The sequence below is a fragment of the Alexandromys fortis genome, unplaced genomic scaffold (genome assembly GCF_014885135.2).
Source record: "Alexandromys fortis isolate MF-2015 unplaced genomic scaffold, M_Fortis_MF-2015_v1.1 scaffold_260, whole genome shotgun sequence".
Lineage (NCBI taxonomy): Eukaryota > Metazoa > Chordata > Mammalia > Rodentia > Cricetidae > Alexandromys > Alexandromys fortis.
The window spans coordinates 55,822-75,092 of record NW_026068136.1 but is presented as its reverse complement, the minus strand read 5'-3'; the positions used below and the strand labels follow the sequence as shown (position 1 = coordinate 75,092).

Below are 19,271 nucleotides of genomic sequence, written 5' to 3'. Positions count from 1 at the left end.
GCTCTAACTTCTTATTGGCTAACTCTTACATCTTCATTTAACCCATCTTCATTAATCTGTGCATCATACGAGGTCGTGGCCTACGAACAAAATTTCAGTGTGTCTGTCTCCAGTGGCAGACTCCTTTACTCTGCCTACTTTCTCCCAGCATTCAGTTTAGTTTTCCCCACCTACCTAAGTTCTGCCCTATCAACAGGCCAAGGCAGTTTCTTTGTTCACCAGTTCACAGCATACAGAGGGGAATCACACATCACCCTTCTACTCCAATTATTACTCTTTATCACTGCAGATCTACATGGGCTTCATGAATTGCCTCTGGCATAGATTCTTTGTGTGGACTGTAGTAGGAAGTTATATAGCAAGAGAGAAGTCTGGTTCACAGAGGATCTTATGGAGCTGAGATCCAAGCTTGACTTGGCTGTCTATTCCCATTCTGTTACACAGGGTAAAGTCCTTCTATCTTAATTAAGGCATTTTCAATTAGTTCTTATTTATTTCAGTCAAATCTATATCCTCAACATTTTCAAAATAAATAATTCCATTAATATTACAAAAGGAAGGAGGAGGAAGAGTAAAATATATATGAAAGCAATAATGATCTATGATTCCTGTTTCAATTTAAACAATAAAAATACAGATATAAAACTAAATGTACAGTTTATATTAGTATCTAGTAGTATAATGTTTATTACTTGTTCTAGTTTTTTTTCCAGAATAGTTATTTACTAAGCAAATGCTTATTGAAGAGCAGAATTTGGTTTTAAACATTGTGGAGGAGCATTGACATACTAAGGGATACCTAGGAGAAGCAAAAGGTACTTAAATTTTTTTTATTGAGAAACATGGACTGGCCTGGAAACTTACTGTGTAGTCCATGTTGGCCTCAAACTCACAGATTTACTTGCCTTTGCTTCCAGAGTTCTGGGATTAAAGAAATGTAGCACCGTGTTTGCCCCAGAAAACATGTTTTTAAAAGGTGGCATTGTATCATGGAAGAGTCTCCAGGAATGCATACAAGCTCAGAGACATTGTCACCTATGGTGTCTGTGGCCAAAGGTTATTTGAGCAGGTTCTTTATTGTAATTAGAGAGGATGTAACATTACTCACAGCATAGATATTCATTATTTGAGGCTAAATTTTTGGCTTTTTAAAATCTTATTCTCAAAAATGTTTTATTGAAATTTTGGTCTTCTTGTGATCTTTTAAACAAATGTTTGTCTGCATACTAAAACTGTATTTTTAATTGATGAAATAAAGCAGTGGTGATAAAGATTTTTTTCTTGGGTGCTGCATATTAAAAAATTTGAAAAAAGTTATCAAAATATTTTATTGATGCTTATTAGGAAAACAATGGATCCTAATAAGTAATGGATCCTTTTGTCCACTATGTCCTAAAAATATCCTAGTATAATAGATACCTTTCATTTCTTCTGTGTGTTAAATATATATTTTTATACTTTAAAATATAGCTATATATATATATATGTGTGAGTGTGTGTGTGTGTGTTTGTATCTATGTAACTGTTGTGTGTTATCCTAAGAATGTAGTATGCACTTTTTATTTTTTATTTTATAGACTGTTTATATTTTACTTAAATGATTAAATCCATTAGAGTTTTTAATGGAAATTTTTATTAAGGTCAAAATTTTATCTTTATGAATCTTTTTTAACCTGTCTAATTTAGGTTGAGTACGAAGGCTTGAAACATGAAATTAAGCGATTTGAAGAAGAGACGGTGTTACTGAACAGCCAACTGGAAGATGCCATCCGACTGAAAGAGATTGCAGAGCATCAGTTGGAAGAAGCCCTTGAGACATTGAAAAATGAAAGAGAACAAAAGAACAACCTGAGGAAGGAGCTGTCCCAGTACATCAACCTCAGTGATAACCACATCAGCATCTCGGTAGATGGGCTCAAGTTTTCTGAGGATGGGAGCGAGCCAAACAACGACGACAAGATGAATGGGCATATCCATGGGCCTCTTGGGAAACTTAATGGAGACTATCGTACTCCCACATCACGGAAAGGAGAATCCCTACACCCCGTGTCTGACTTATTCAGTGAGCTGAACATTTCAGAAATTCAGAAATTGAAGCAGCAGCTCATGCAGGTAAGAACTTTACTTATATCTACAATAATGAATTTCATGTTAATTGATGTTGTATGCTATGGGAATTCTGATTCTCAGATTTTTCTTCCTGATTAATTTTTTTTCACATATTGATTCTTCAACTAGAAGATTTGGAAATAGGATATTTTAGAAAGACATAACAGAAAGAATGGTGAAAATAAATTTCTTTTTTGAAGCACTTGAGAAATGAGTTGGGCATAGCTCAGTAGTAGAGAGCTTGCCTAGCAATTGCTGGGTCCTGGATTCAATCTGCAGCACCATAATAAAAGAGCTTCTTTAATTTATGATTTGGAGTACAGTGTGGTCTATGAAAAGACAAATCATTCATATATTTATGAATGAAGAGAATTCAGAAATATTATATGCAAGTAAAATGACAGAAAACACTGCTTTTAAGATGATGGTTACATTCCTCAGAAACACAAAGACACAAAGGACTTCATAAATAAAAAGCAGTCAAAATTACATATAGTTAAAAACACAAAACAAGTGTAAGTAAGAAAACGTGTAATTGGTTGAGTCTTTGTTTGGTTTCAGTATCAGAGTAACTGTAGCCTCATAAAAAGAGTTTGGCAATGTTCCTTCTGTTTTTATTATGTGGAACTCTTTGAAGAGTACAGGTATTACCACTTCTTGGAAGTTCTGGTAGAATTCTGCACTGAAACCATCCAGTCCTGGGCTTCTTTTAGTTGGGAGACTTTTGATGACTGCTTTTATTTCCTTGCAGGTTGTAAGTCTATTTAATTTGTTTACCTGGTCTTGATTTAATTTTGGTATGTGGTACCTATACAGAAAATTATCCATCTCTTTTATATTTTCCAATTTTGTGGAAGACAGGTTTTTGAAGTATGACCTAATGATTCCCTGGATTTCCTCAGTGTCTGTTGTTACGTCCCCCTTTTCATTTCTGATTTTGTTAATTTTGATGTTCTATCTCTGCCTTTTGATTAGTTTGGATAAAGGTTTATCTATCTTGTTGATTTTCTCAAAGAACCAGCTCTTTGTCTCATTCTTTGTATTGTTTTTCTTTGTTTTTATTTTATTGATTTCAGTCCTCTATTGATTATTTCCTGTCTTTTACTCCTCCTGGGTAAGTTTGCTTCCTTTTGTTCTAGAGCTTTCAGGTGTGCTGTTAAGTCACTAGTGTGAGATTTTTTCCCCTTTCTTTATGTAGGCACTTAGTGCTGTGAACGTTCCTCTTAGCACCGCTTTCATAGTGTCCACAGGTTTAAGTACGTTGTGCCTTCACTTTTGTTGAATTTTAGGAAGTCTTTAATTTCTTTCTTTATTTCTCCCTTGGCCAAGTGGTGGTTCAATTGGGCACTGTTCAATTTCCATGAGTTTGTAGGCTTTATCAATTAGTGTTGTTAAATTCTAACTTTAAACCATGATGATCCATTAAGATACAGGGTTTTTTTTTTCTTTCAATTTTTTTTGTATCGGTTGAGGTCTGCTGTGTTACTGAGTATGTGGTCAATTTTAGAGAAGTTTCCATGAGGTGCTGAGAAGAAGATTTGTGTGTGTGTGTGTGTGTGTGTTTGGTTGAAATGTTCTATAGATGTCTGCTAACTCCATTTGATTCATGACATCTGTTAGTTCTCTTATTTCTCTGTTAAGTTTCTGTCTGGTTGACCTGTCCATTGTGGAGATTGGGGTGTTGAAGTTTCCTTTTTTTAGTGTGTGGGGTTTGATGTGCCATTTAAGCTTTAGTAATGTCTTTTTTTTCATATGTGGGTGCTCTTGCATTTGGGGCATAGATATTCAGGATTGAGACTTCATCTTGATGTATTTTTCCTCTTAAGAGTATAAAGTGTCTTCCATCTCTTCTGATTGATTTTAGTTTGAAGCCTGTTTTGTTAGATATTTGGATAGTTACACCTGCTTGTTTCTTAGGTCCATTTGATTGGAAAATCTTTTCCCAACTTTTTACTCTGAAGTAATGTCTGTCTTTGAGATTGAGGTGTGTTTCTTGTATACATTAGAAGGCTGGATCTTGTTTTTGTATCCATTTTCTTAGCCTGTGTCTTTTTATAGGTGAATTGAGTCCATTGATATTAAGAGATATTAATGACCAGTGAGTGTTAAATCCTCTTATTGTTCAGTGGTAGTGTTTGTGTGTTTCCCTTTTTTAGGCTTTGCTGATTTATTTTTCTGTTGCCTGTGTTTTTTTTTGGGGGCAGTTTGGGGTTGAAGTTTTTCTTCTAGTACTTTTATTAGGGCTGGATTTGTGGATAGGTATTGTTGAAATCTTGTTTTATCATCAAATATCTTGTTTTCTCCATCTATGGTGATGGAAAGATCTGTGGTCTCTTGGTGTCTGCAGCACATCTCTCCAGGACCTTCAAGCTTTCATGATTTTCATTGAGAAATTGAGTGTAATTCTTATAGGTCTGTTTTTATATGCTAATTGGCCTTTTGCCTTTGCAGCTCTTAATATTGTCTCTTTATTCTGTATGTTTTGTGTTTTGATTATTATATGGCGAGGCAATTTTTTTTTTGGTCCAGTCTACTTGGTGTTTTATGAGATTTTTGTACCTTCATAGGAATATCCTTCTTAAGATTGGGAAAGTTTTCTTCTATGATTTTGTTGAATTTATTTTCTGTGCATTTGAGCTGGAGTTCTCTTTCTATTCCTATTATTCTTAGGTTTGGTGTTTTCATAGTGTCCCAGATTTCCTGTTATATGTTAAGAATTTGTTGGATTTCACATTTTCTTTGACCAATGGATCTATTTCCTCTATCATATCTTCAATGTCTGAGATTCTCTCTTCCATCACTTGTATTCTCTTGTTTATGCTTGCCTCTATAGTTCCTGTTCATTTACTCAGATTTTCCATATCCAGAATTCTCTCAGTTTGTATTTTCTTTATTGCCTCTATTTAAGTCTTCAAGTCTTTAACTGCTTGCTTTACTTGTTTGATTGTTTTTTCTTGGTTTTCTTTGAGAAATTTATTGATTTCCAATTTTTTGTTTGTCTTTTTTTCCAGTTTTTCTTGGAAATTTTCATTTCCTCTTTAAAGGTCTCCATCATCCTCATAAAGTTACATTTCAAATCATTTTCTTCTGCTTCTTCTTGGTTAGGATGATCAAGTCTTCCTGTTGTATGACCAGTGGGTTCTGGTGTTGCTTTGCTGCTTTTTAGGTTGTTGGGTGAATTCTTACATTGGCACCTATTCATCTCTTCCTCCAATTGGTGCTGGCAGTGTCTTTGCCTCTTAGTCCAATCCTTGCAGTGGCTGTCTGTATCTTTGGTAACTGTTCTTGGTCTATTTTGTACTGTCACTGATTGTGTCTGAGGGAGCCACTGAGATCTCTCTTGGTGCGCTCTCTTGATCCACTCTGTGCAGTCACAACCTGTGCTTCAGAGTTTCTCTCTTCTTGGGGACCAGCCTTGATTATAAATATAGTAAGGAATATGAAGATACAAATGAAAATAATAAAATGGAGAAACATATAGTATAGTATTGGGAGGGATTTCCAGTGAGTATTAAAAATTCATCCACATTTAATTTTCAATTGTTTTAAATACCCCTGACTCCAAAAGGTAGGAATAAGACAAAAAAACTGCATTAACAGATACAAGGAATGAACATACCAATTGAAAGTCAGAGGCTACATTCATAGTTAAACATTCTGTTGTTAGAACAAAACAAGTCACATTCATACCCTAGACCAAAGCGTTCTGTAGGCAAACCACTCTCTGGGCGGAATCCAGTTATCTCCTTAAGGGAATTGGAACTTAGTTGGATCCTTAGACTTATTCTTGGAGTACAAAGTCTGGCTATTAGCTATACCTGTTGACAATAACCTTGAGAGAGCAGAATTCTCTGATCTACATCTATGTGGGACCTTTGTTTGAGGTGGAGGTACAATAACCTTAAAGAACTAGAGGTAAGTTCCAACTCTCTGACCTTTGGTCTACATGGAAATAGGCTCATATTTTTGGGCTTCCACAATTCTTCCCTTTTTATTTATTTTAATAATGCCTCACTTCTGCATCAGGCAGATGGTTGCTTCTGCCTTAGGTGAACACTTTTCCATTTCCCAGACTTACCCATCTTCTGAACATGCCTTCCAAATATGCAAGTCCATGTCTTAGGCACCTGGGGGAAAAAGGATCAGACCTGTCACTGACTGTCAGCCTCTGTAAATAAAGGGTTAAAGGAGACAGTACTGGGCTCTGTCTCTGAGCCAAGTTTCTAACAAGAGAGTTCATCCACATTTAGCTAATGGTAAGCAAGCAGATAATACTTTGTGCTATTCATACTTCTATGGCTATAATATCTCCTAATTAAAGGAGTGGAGGATCACCAGGCTTGGAAATGCCCACTTTTGAACTGGTCTAGAGTATTCAGCAGTATTAAAATCTAAATGTGTCTTATCAAACATGCAAAATTCAAGAATTCATTGCTAATGTCAAACTTTTCTTAGACAGGTTCTAATCATTTTTTAATCATTAACATCTTATAGTGAACTAAAGCATTAGCAGGTCAGTACCATAACACAATTTAACAGGTCAATACTATAGCACAATTTGTCAAAACACAATTCTCTTCAATCCATCCTAACCAAAATACAGGAGAAGGTTTTTGTAATGGGCGAGAGTACAAATGCAATGCTGCTCTTAAATAAATTGTCCCAGTATCTGAACAGCAGCAAACCCCCTTAGACTCCCTCCTCATATCTAAAGAGGGTCTCCAGTCATTCCTTGTAATGAGTCTGTTTTCCTCTGATGGGGAAATCGAGGTCTCTGTTCTCATGTCCTATATTTCAACAGAAGACTGACTACTTCACTGGCAGTCTGAGTTCTGTGTCCCAAAGCATAAAACAGTCAAATGTTCAGTCTGCACTTCTGGTCTGGCTCTAAATTGAACAAGATTCACTAGGTCTGGAAGTTTTCATGGCAAATCTATCAAAAAAATTCTTAGGTTTGGTCATTTCAGGGTGTCTCAGAGTTTCTGGATGTTTTGTGTTAAGAATTTGTTGGATTTAACATTTTCTTTGACCAATAAATCTATTTCCTCTATCATATCTTCAATGCCTGAGACTCTTCCATCTCTTGTATTCTGTTGGTTATGTTTGTATTTGTAGTCCCTGTTTGTTTACTCAGATTTTTTCCCATTTACAGAGCTTCTTTGGTTTGTGTTTTCTTTATTGCCCCTATTTCGGTTTTCAAGCCTTCAACTGTTTGAACCTTTGCCTCACCTGTTTGATTCTTTTTTTCCTTGAGTTTCTTTAAGAGATTTATTGATTTCTTCCAATATATTTGTTTACCTTTTTCTTCATTTCTTTAAGGGAATTTTTCATTTCCCCTTTATGGGTCGCTATCATCGTCATAAAATTATATTTAAAGTCATTTTCTACTGCTTCTTCTTAGGATGATCAGGTCTTCCTGTTGTATGACCCTTGGGTTCTGGTGTTGCCATGTTGCTTTAGGTTGTTGAATGAATTCTTGCATTGGCACCTACCCATCTCTTCCTCCCATTGGTGCAAGCAGTGTCTTTGCCTCTTTTTCCAATCTTTACACTTGGTGTCTCTGTATCAAGGATCCTCTCTTGGACCAATTGTTGCAATTTCTGTCTGTATCTTAGGGACCACTCTTGGTTTTCTCTGTGCAGTCACTGTCTGTGTCTCAGGGAGCTGCTGAGGTCTCCAGGGATGGCTGGGGTTGGTGGTGGGGATAGAGTGGAGCTTGTGGGTTACAGGGTCTGATCAATGGGAGAGTGTTGGAGCAGCCTGCCTGCAGGTGACTTGCCTGATGGCCAGCTATTGAAGCTGAGACAGTGGGGGAAGGGTCTGAGGTTTTTCACTGGTACCTAAGACCTAGAAACTGGACTTTCCTTTCTAGGGGCTGATCATTCACCTCTTGGTTTGCTCTGTGCAGCCACAGTCTGTGTCAGAGATCCTCTAAGGTTATAGGAGATGGGTGGATTTTGGGGCAGAGTGGGACTTGTAGCTTACAAGTTCTGGTCTATGGGGAGGTGTTGGAGCAGTCTACTTGTAGGAGGCTTGCCTGCTGGCTGGCTAGTGCAGCTGATGCGGGGGGGTGGGGGGGTGGGGGGGTAGGGGGTGGGCTGGGGTTTTGCCCCGGGGCCTAGGGCCTAGCAGCGACTGGGGTGTCTAGCTTGGGAGCTGATCACTCACCTCTTGGTCTACTCTCTGCAGTTGCCTAAAGATGATTTCATATTCTGTATTTGACCAGGTAAAAGGCATAGGTCAATGATATAAGTCTGTTTGGACTGTATAGGCAAACTTCTATCCATGCCACATGAAAGGATGGCATGTAGTTATAAGTCATGAGGACTTTGTAGCCAACAAAATTTATTGTGTTTCATCCAGTCTCAGAGCTGTTCCCTTGTAGAGGGATCAGTATGCATCACCTATCTTGTAGTCTTTCTCCGTCTCTTTTTTTATATCTGTAACCAACATTTTCAAGAGGTCTCCCCCAAGCAAATCTGATCTTCATTAATTTTGAAGAAAACTATAACTTTTTGTTTCCTGTGGAAACAAAGGCATAACCTCTCCCACAATACAACATATTTTCTGACTTCCATTCTGAAGTTAAAACACTTTTAAAAAGATGTATATTGGTTTAATTTAGCAGTTTCCATAATCCATGTCTCTCAGCAGCTAATTTTTATACATTAGCATATAAAACATTCAAAATAAACAAAGCACCTTACAGATCCACATGTCTTGTGTATTTCCCACCCTTACATGACTTGTTTTTTATATTACTTTCCTCTTCCTTTAAAGACTTTACTGTTGTTTTTAAAGTATTTAATTTTTAATGACTGTCTACACCCATTTTCTTTTTCTTTATTTATCATCTAAGTACATCTTTAAACACACTGTAACCTGTTCAGAAGTTTTGTTAACCATGGACCTAACTCCCCCCCCCCCACCATGCCACCATCTACAGCCTCCACTGATTGCATGAGCCAAATCTCAAAAGTACTAAGTTATGGTCATATGGCTCTGCTTAGCATATGAGTCACTGGCAGCTGGTTCTGCCCCTTTTGATTCTGTGAGTGCCTAGTCTCATGTTGGCAGGTACTCGCTCCATCTCTGGAAATTTGTTGTATCTACCTGAAGCAGGAGTTGGAACCAGTGTTGGCTGCTCAAGTGCTTAGCTGAACAGCAGGATCTTTTAAAAGGGCCATGCTCTATATGCTGAACCCACCCAAAAGACTTTCTTAGGCTCTGTGTGGATATTTGAATCCCATGTTGGCTGCCATATGTAGTTGAACTTTTCTTTAGGCTACCAGTTCCCAAACAATGACATGGAGACTTCGCATTAATTATTAAAGCTCAGCCTATAGCTTAGTTGTTCCTAACTAACTCTTATAACTTAAATTAAACCATTTATATTAATCAACATGGGACAGGTGTGGTGGTACATTCTTGTACCCATAGCACCCTGGAGGCTGAGGCTGAGGGATCACAAGGTCAAGGGTAAACTCATCTACATAGGGAGATCAAATCTAGGTCACTACAAAGTGACCAAACAAACAGAAAGATAAACATACAGCGACACACAGAGAAAAAGTATGGTATCTATATGAGGGGATAATACATAGTCTTAAAACATAATGAAATTGTATCATTTAGAACAATACTGGTCAATGTAAAGAATATCATGATAAGTGAAATAAGTCAGGCACAGTAATATAAATACTGTGTCATCTAGTTTATATATAAAATATTAAAAGATAATAGTTGACAGAGTCTGAGTTATCAGAGATGGTTGATGGGGGAAATTAAAGACAACCAAAATTTCAGCTATACCATAGAAATAAATTATATGGAAACCTTGAGCAATGTGGTAATTATATTAATAGCAATGTGTTGTAAATTTTTAAATTGCAATGACAAATATCTAGGATCAATTAACTTACATGATAGAGAGATATTTGGGGGTTTTGTTTTAAGAGTCACAATTGCTAACAATTGCTTGACTCCATCACTTTTGGGTTTGTATTGGGGCAGAGATCATGTTTTCTAAAACAATTTGTTAAAAAGCAAAACATAGAAATGGACAACTAATAAAATAGTTTTGATTCTTTGTGCTAAAAGTCACCATAAACAAAATATGGTGAGATATACTGGGGAATAGAACTACTTACTCCATGAAATCCAGGAAGAAAAAGAAGGGAAATGGGAGCCAGAGTTCCAGTGCCTCTTTAAGGGCCTGTCTGCAGTGATCTAGCTCCCTCCTACTAGGCCCTACTTTCTGAAGATTCTGTACCCACTCAGTACTGATATTGGCTGGACACCAAACTTTTAACACATGGGTTTTGGGAGACAAATAAGACAGGATAACTGTATAAGATAGTAGATATGTTAAATAGTTTGCTTTAGTCTTATAAAGGACTAAAATGTACATGTACCATAAGTATGATTTAACATTTTTTAAAAAAATAACAGGATTCATTTGAACTTAATGGAACACAGGAGTCTGATGCTGGAAGATCATTTGAACTCACGAATTTGGGGCCAGTCTTGGCAATATAGTGAAACTTCATGTTGCAAATTACTTACTTACTTGATTAATTGAAATATATATTGGTATATAATTTATATTTAATAAATTCATCCTTTCAGCACTTTATTTAAAAAATGAACATAGATATCAATGACTAATAAAATAACTTTGATTCTTTGTGTTCAAAGTCCTAATATGAAGCGAAATATGGTGAGACATGCCTTTAATTCCAGCACTCAAGAGGCTGAGGTAGGAGGATCACTAATTTGAGAACAACCTGGGTTCCATAGTAACAAGATCTTATCTCGAAAAATCCTAATGTGAATTATTTTTGTCATTTAGTTTTAAAGAAGCTTAATCTACTCCATCTTTGTTAAAGTTTTTTAAAGCTCAAAATAAAGTCTCTTGCAGAATACATTTATAATCCACAATTTTATTTTAAGAATATAACCACTTAGTAATTAGAGTGCCAGAGAAAAATAACACTTTATTGGTTTTAAGATTTATTTATTTATGCTATGTGTATGCATACGTGTATGTATGTTTGCATCACTTGCATGCTGTGCCTGTGATAACAGAAGAGGATTTCCTAGAACTAAGATTATATGCAGCTGTAAACCATCCTGTGGGTAATGGAAACCAAACCTTTATCTTCTGAAAGAGAAGCAAGTGTTCTTAACCCCTAAATGCAGATGTCCCTTTGGTACTCCTGGATGGGTTTCTCTCCATCCACCATGTCCCACTTGCTAGTTCCTTCAGCTGCGTATGAAATAATCACTCTGAGGCTTTTTATCAGTTATTATTATTTGGCCAATGTCTTAGGCCTCTTACTGGATAGCTCTAACTATAAATTAAATCATTTCTAATAGTTTATATTTTATCATGAGTCTCGTGATCTGCCTGGTTGGATCTCTGTTTCCTTTGATGATGATGTGGCATATTCTTGATTCTGCCTACTCTTTCTATCTTTGTTCAGATTTCCACCTGACTTTACTCTGCTAAACCATTGGTCAAAACAGCTTTATTCATCAACCAATGAAAGCAACACACATACAGGAGGACCTCCCACACCACTTGAACTATCTCACCAGTTTAATAATACTTTAAAGACAACTTTAAGATATATCAGTAACCAGATTAAACAACATTTAGTTATCAACACATTTAACTGTTCTTTTATTTTTATCAATCTCTTGCAAATTTAGTCTGTAGGTTCTGAGTAAGTCAGTTTTAGTTTCTTTATAGTTCTCCATCTGTCTATTAGCACGGCACTCATTCACTTGTTGAACATATATGATAATATTTCGCTCATCCTTCTCCATATTTTCTCTAACCCTCCCTAAAATTATTGTCTTCTTCTGAAAACCTTGCTTGTATTTCCCCATGTCTCTTTTCTTTTTTATCAGTATCTGGCTACTTCTGTGAAATGCATAATGCCTTACATTCAGTGGTTCTTCTATTTCTTTGTTTTTGTTTGTTTTGTTTCTTGTTGTTCTTGTGTATTTTTTTCTTTATCCAAATTAACTTCAATTTCTGTTTTACTATTGTAACACCTGATTCTGCGTTACCCTCTCAGTACAGTTCACGCGCCACTGTACCGATCTGGGCAAGGGCCTGGAGATTGAAAGAACACACAAGAGACCTGGGTCAATTGAAAGGAGATCAGCCAAATGCCATTTGTTCAACCTTGGGAAAATTCTTATATACCTAGCTGCTGCACAAGGAATTCCCCCCAGGCAGGTGGGAAATTGCCATACTCCAAGATGGAGTCAACAATGCACTATAGCTAATCACCAGGTGGGGCAGAGAGAGCACAGGAACAAACAGAATGTTTAGCTGGCTGACCAGAAACTGTCCTCAAGATGAACCCCAGGAGCAGGGGTAGACCCAGGCCCTACAACTATCATTACCTTTGGGGTTATCTTGAGACTTTCTTTTATCTTTCATCACTTTTGCTTCTGCTTTAATTAGAAAAGTTGATGTATTTATTTAGCACATAATTTACACAGCTCTTAATTTTTCCCTATCATGTAGTTACAATTTAAATGATAAAAGGAGTATAATGTATTGTTCTGAGAGATTAATCTAAACCATTTCCTTTATGAAGTCATGAGAGAATTTGGAAAACCAAATATTCTTGCAAATATTTCTTCTTCTTCCTTATAACCACCATTTCCCATATAAACAGCTGTGGCCTGAATTTTAATCCAGTCTGTATTTTTTTATAAACTTGGTCATGCTTCTTTTCAACTGAAGCCCAAATCATCAGCGCTGATTTCAAGGGTATCATATTTTTATCCATTAAATACATGCACAGTTATCAGTTGTGGATAATCTTTGAAAAACAGCGTTGGCACTATAGTTTGTAAGGAGGGGAGTCATCAGTAGCAGAAGGTGGGACAAAGAGAAAGGCAGAAGAATTTGAGCAGCTAGTCTTCAGCTACAGCCTCAGCCTCCACCAGCAATCAACATCACCATCTTTCTTGTAGACCCCTACCTGCATGTAGCACCCCAGCTCTGGGCATTCAGACCGCTATGGGTTGTGTCTGTGTCTTTCTACTTTCGGATTCTGGCTCTGCATACTTCTGTAGCTGCCATTCTATCACACTTGGATTTCTGTGCCATCCAGCAGTTAGGAGACATAAGAGTTATGATTATTTTTCCTTTGTTCTTTCAAGCAAGAGTCATATGTTTTCAGTAAATGTAAATGTATTCATCTAAAAAAAGCCATAAAAACTTCTATGGCATATAACACTACTGATAGTTATCATATGTGATATAAATTAGTAAATATTTTATAAATACAGTATTAAAGAAAATATTCCCCAACTCCCAATATAAGATAGAACAGTAGGAAGAGAATCAGTGGAAATTGTTAGTTATTAAAGAAGAATACCATCAACAAAAAATATATAACCAGTTTGAGCTTTGAAGTATTTCGCATTTACTTTAAAGATCAATAACTCTTAAATTGTTTAAGCAGAGCAGATGTTCATTGAAATCCAAATACAATTTAAGGTACTCTAAGTTCTAATAGCTGAGTGATAATATAATGCTGAAGTTTTATGAAATTATCTGTAATAAAACATACTCATTCTATTAGACCAACATTGTCTAGGAACAAATAGTAAAATATATGCATACCTATCTATCTATATACAAATATGTGTAAAATATACGAAATTTGGGTGCCATTCCTTATTTAATTTACTTAAAACTACATCAAACACACAGGGGAGAGCCCATGTTCTGTTAAATGTTTTTTATAGTTGCTATAATGATAGATTTTAGAAAATGTTATACTAAATATGAACAAAATATAAAACAGACCCAAAGCTGTTCAAAATACATTACCTGATTTATCAAGACATTTTACCCTACAATAAGCTTGAAACATATCTTGTACATTTTGTTTTGATTCGATTTCTGAATAGACTTTTCCAAAAGGAAAGGCTGTTGCAAGGAGAGGCAGCTTGTTTGTCCCGGCCACTCAGATAGCGTAGCCCCCGAAATAACCACACAGAAACTATATTTATTAAAACACTGCTTGGCCATTAGCTCTAGCTTCTTATTGGCTAACTCTTACATAATAGTTTAACCCATCTCCATTAATCTGTGTATCACCACGTGCCAGTGGCTTACCAGAGATTCTAACCAGCATCTGTCTCAGGCAGAAGATCCATGGCTTCACTGACTCTGCCTTTCTCCCCCAGCATTCAATTCTGTTTCCCCTGCCTACCTAAGTTCTGCCCTATCAGGCCCAAAGCAGTTTCTTTATTCATTAACCAATAAAAGCAACACATGAACAAAAAAACCTCCTATACCAAAAGGCTATTTGGAAAAAGCTTCAGTTTATTTAGATAATGCTTAAATTTTAGAGGGAATTCACTTAGTTTTCAAGGAAAAAAGACCACAGAATCCCCCAAGTCCATTTTTTTAAACAAGATCATACTGCCAACAATAGAATATTTAGAAGATTTTTCTATTTTCTTTATAAAAAATTCAAATGGCATCGTTTACATCAACTCCCATATTATGAATTAGGTATTTTTGGATTGACTTACCAGAATCGGAAATAAAGAACCATTCGAATTTAATTTGAAATAATGGGAGCATTAGTTCTACTATGGGCATTTTACATATATGCATGTCTATCTAACTGCATTGAGTACATTATTGGCTTTGCACTAAAGTTATTCAGACATTGTCTTGTGTCATTGCAGGTAGAACGAGAAAAAGCTATTCTTCTGGCCAACCTCCAGGAGTCACAAACCCAGCTAGAACACACCAAGGGGGCACTGACAGAGCAGCATGAACGAGTGCATCGGCTCACAGAGCATGTCAATGCCATGAGGGGCCTGCAGAACAGCAAGGAGCTCAAGGCTGAGCTAGATTGTGAGAAGAGCCGCAACTCAGCAGAGGAAGCCCACGACTATGAGGTGGACATCAATGGCTTAGAGATCCTTGAGTGTAAATATAGAGTGGCTGTCACTGAGGTCATTGATTTGAAAGCAGAAATTAAGGCCTTAAAGGAGAAATATAATAAATCTGTAGAAAATTATACAGAAGAAAAGACAAAATATGAGAGTAAGATCCAAATGTATGATGAGCAAGTGACAAACCTTGAGAAGACATCTAAGGAGAGTGGCGAGAAGATGGCCCACATGGAGAAGGAGTTGCAAAAGATGACTGGCATAGCCAACGAAAATCACAACACTCTCAATACAGCCCAGGATGAGTTGGTGACATTTAGTGAGGAACTAGCACAGCTTTATCACCATGTGTGCTTATGCAATAATGAAACTCCCAACAGGGTCATGTTGGACTACTATAGGCAAAGTAGAGTCACCCGAAGTGGAAGCCTAAAGGGGCCTGATGATCCTAGGGGGCTTTTGTCTCCAAGATTATCCAGGAGGGGTATTTCATCCCCAGGAGAATCAAGGACATCACCTGAACCAGTTTCAAAAGAAAACACAGAGACTACTAAAGAGCCAAGTCCAACCAAGACTCCCACAATCTCTCCTGTTATTACTGCCCCACCTTCATCTCCAGTTTTGGATACAAGTGATATCCGTAAAGAGCCAATGAATATCTACAACCTCAATGCCATAATCCGGGACCAAATCAAGCATCTGCAAAAAGCAGTGGACAGATCCTTACAGCTGTCTCGTCAAAGGGCAGCAGCGCGAGAATTGACTCCCATGATCGATAAGGACAAAGAAGCCTTAATGGAAGAGATTCTCAAGCTGAAGTCCTTGCTGAGCACCAAGCGGGAGCAGATTGCCACACTGAGGGCAGTGTTGAAAGCCAATAAGCAGGTAATACAATTTTGATGATGAAAACATACTAATAAAAGCTTTCTTATTTATTCCCTTAATTTTTGTTGAATTTGTAGTGCCAAGATAAGCGTTCAAATCCCTGGCCAACAAAGCAATAAAGCAAAGTACATCCCAATGCCAAATCAGAAGGTAGTCTAGTTCTAAAGTGTTTACTGAATCAATGAGATGACTTAGTAATAAGCATGCTTGCTGCCAAGCCTAATGACCCAAGTTTAATCCTCAAAACACATATAGTGGAAGAAAATAATCAAATCACACAAGTTGTCCTCTTTCTGTAACAGTTGGACCATGACACTAATATTCTCTCTCTGTCTTTTTCTAAGAAAATAAATAGATAGATAGATAAAAATAAAATAAAACAAGAGTTTGAAGTGGATGGGATAGAAGAGCGGCTGTGGACAGGTGGGCAATGCAAGCAATGAGGAAGGTATAGCAGTAACAGAGACCCAGCTGCAGATAAAGCCCAAAGACCCAGGCAGTGATAAGCAGAAACCTGGTGGTCAATAAGTATGGAAACAGCCCATGGAGGGTCATGGGGGAGGCTTGCCTAACATCTTATGCCAACCAGGGAGATAGGGAGACTGCAAATGGGAGTTAGGCATGATGAAAAAGGTCTGACAGGCAATAGGTAGACCCAACTTTAGAGATGGGGATTTAGAGATTTAGAGATGGGGATGCAAGACTCAATTTTTACGGCTGTCACAAGATAGAAACTTAATATATTGCCATTCATTTCAGACTTCAACAAATAAGACTTAGTAACCAAATGATCAAGCAGTGGCATCTAGGATGAAGGACAATACAGCTGTGGGGATATGAGTAAAGAGAAGCAGACTTTTACCAATAAATGAAATAGTTTGGAACTATGAGTGAGAGAGGGGATAAGGAGGAAGGGAGGAAGAGAGAGACAGACAGACAGACTTTATATATAGTTAATTGTTAGTTTACTTGTGTCAGAACTGAAGCTTTAGGGAATTTTTCTTAAATACAGGTTATACCCTTCTGGAATAAGTAGGCTGCTTCAATATGAACCTACCTGACAATTCTTTATTGACGGATTTGTTTTCCATTATTGCGTTTTACTTAGGTGTGAATGTCCTGATATATAGACTGGAGGATAATACTGTTTATCTGAAAAGATAGCCTCAAAAGATACGTATTTGAGAGGAATACTGAACAAATATTGGTGTTGATGAAAAGCATCAGCAGCACATGAAATCCTTCCTTGCAAACACAGGCAATGCTGGTGAATAGTGGAATATGGGAATGCATGCTCTTTAGAGAATGAAGACTCATTTCCTTTTCAGAGTGTCTTCTTTTACTTATATCTTACTGAAGCCACACCAATGTGTTATCTGCTTTCTATTCTTCCTCTGTTTCCATGAATTCTCTGATACAAATTGGATGTCTGTACCACAGGCAGGAATATTGTTCACAATATAAACAAGCTTTGTTTAAACTTAAGGGGAAGATAGAACTTTGTTTTACATCATCACTTACAGAAGTAGAAAATGTTAAGGTGCATGAAAAAATTAAAAGAATTCTGACTTCACTTTGAAATCAGTAAAAAGAAGATTATTGATGTAACTGCTGAATTTCAAAACCCTACAATATAGAGTAGTCATGAGTAACTTATATGTTAGGCTTGACTCATATAACTTCTTTCAAGGACATAATTTTTTGAGTGTTCTCAACCAGGCACCTGGATACCTTTCTTGATCTCTTTCTGAAGGTTAAATATCAGCAACATAGAAATATAGATTTTTTTAAAAGTGAAGATGCTTAATTGAAAAAATAAGGCCTAACTTGTGAATAAGCATTCATATGGGGATATAAAATAGAACATAAAAATAAGTTACTAGTAATCCATTGTAAATTCAGTACATTCCTTTAAGTACTTACAAGACAGAATATATAAAGTCTTTTAGAGTGCCATAAGAATTCAAAAGAGAAAAGAACATTCCTAGCTGAGTTTATATTTTCACAATGAGCTACATTAGAGCCATAGCTTTAATGGCTTAGTAAATTATGTGAAAACATTTCTTGATATGTGTTTGGTACTCATCTAAATAATGTTGAAAAATTGCTGTAGATTATTGTAGTACTTATGTGCCATTAATTGTTTCAAGTATCAATAGGTGACATCAGTGAGACATAGACATTGTGGAATGCTAATTATTAAAGTTGATGTGAAAATTTTGTGGTTTAGGAGGAAAGGGAAACATCTTGTTTTAAAACAAGTATAATGTATTCTCTATGAATTTTATGTTATAATTTTTTCCCAAGAAGCGTGATGCCTTTTGATAGAATAAAATAGTTGTTATAAAGTACCAGCTATGTATTTACTTGTGTCAGATGTGAAGACTCAACAACAAATACATGGTCTCTACCTTTCAGAAGGGGATTCATAGCCCTTAAAACCCACAGATAAATTAGTGTAATGTTACATATTTTATATTCAAGTTATGGGAATATTGGAAGCAGAACAACTAACATCTATGGGAATTAATAAAAACTTTCCAGAGCAAATATAATTGGAATTGTTCTTAGAGGGATAGAGGTTATCCCATGGGAAGAAGAATTAATTTCAGACAAAAGAATGTGATGTAGAGAGGGACAAAAGTATAGAAACAGGTTGTTACATTTAGGAAATGCTTACAAAGGTCTCTATAGTTGGAAATAATGGTTAGTAGGGTTTTTTGTCTCTCCTTTTTTCTTTTTTAAAAGTAAATCCCAGAGTGTTTGGAGAATGTTGTTGCAAGAGCGAGCTGCTTGTTGGTTCCCGGCTGCCTGGTTAAGCTTAGACCTGAAATAATCACACAGAAACTATATTAATTAAAACACTGCTTTAACCATTAGCTCTAAGTTTTTATTGGCTAATACTTACATCTTAATTTAACCTATTTCTAGTAATCTATGCATCACCACAAGGTCATAACCTACCAGCAAAGTTTCAGCATGTCTATCTCCAGTGGCTCCATGGTGCCTCTCAAACAACACCTCTCTTCTCCCAGTATTCAGTCCAATTTTCCCCACCTACCTAGGTTCTGCCCTATTAACAGGCCAAGCCAGTTTCTTTATTCATTATCCAATCAAAGCAACAGGTAGACAGAAGGATCTCCCACACCAGAATGTGGTGAATAAAGATGTCAATAAACCTAATGGGTTTTAGATATTTAATATTTGTGAGCTTTGTTCAGTCTATAGATAAAAATATAAGCAAAGTAGAGTTGTTCTGGGAATTTGTCACAAATGATAAACGAGTTTATACTTCCCTTTGAGATTAGTTGTCACTCCCTCTCAATCCTCCTCTC

At 36.6% G+C, this 19,271-nt stretch overlaps 1 protein-coding gene across 7 annotated transcripts in view; it reads left to right on the top strand.

Annotated features, from left to right (window-relative positions):
* The window catches only part of Bicd1 (BICD cargo adaptor 1), a 143,426-nt gene that overhangs the window by 76,418 nt on the left and 47,737 nt on the right, over positions 1-19,271 (top strand). For all 7 annotated transcript variants that reach the window (XM_050126473.1, XM_050126472.1, XM_050126471.1 and 4 more), the window contains exons 4-5: positions 1,687-2,112; positions 14,842-15,936. In XM_050126473.1, the coding sequence (XP_049982430.1) occupies positions 1,687-2,112; positions 14,842-15,936 (1,521 nt within the window). The remainder of the gene's footprint in view (positions 1-1,686; positions 2,113-14,841; positions 15,937-19,271) is intronic.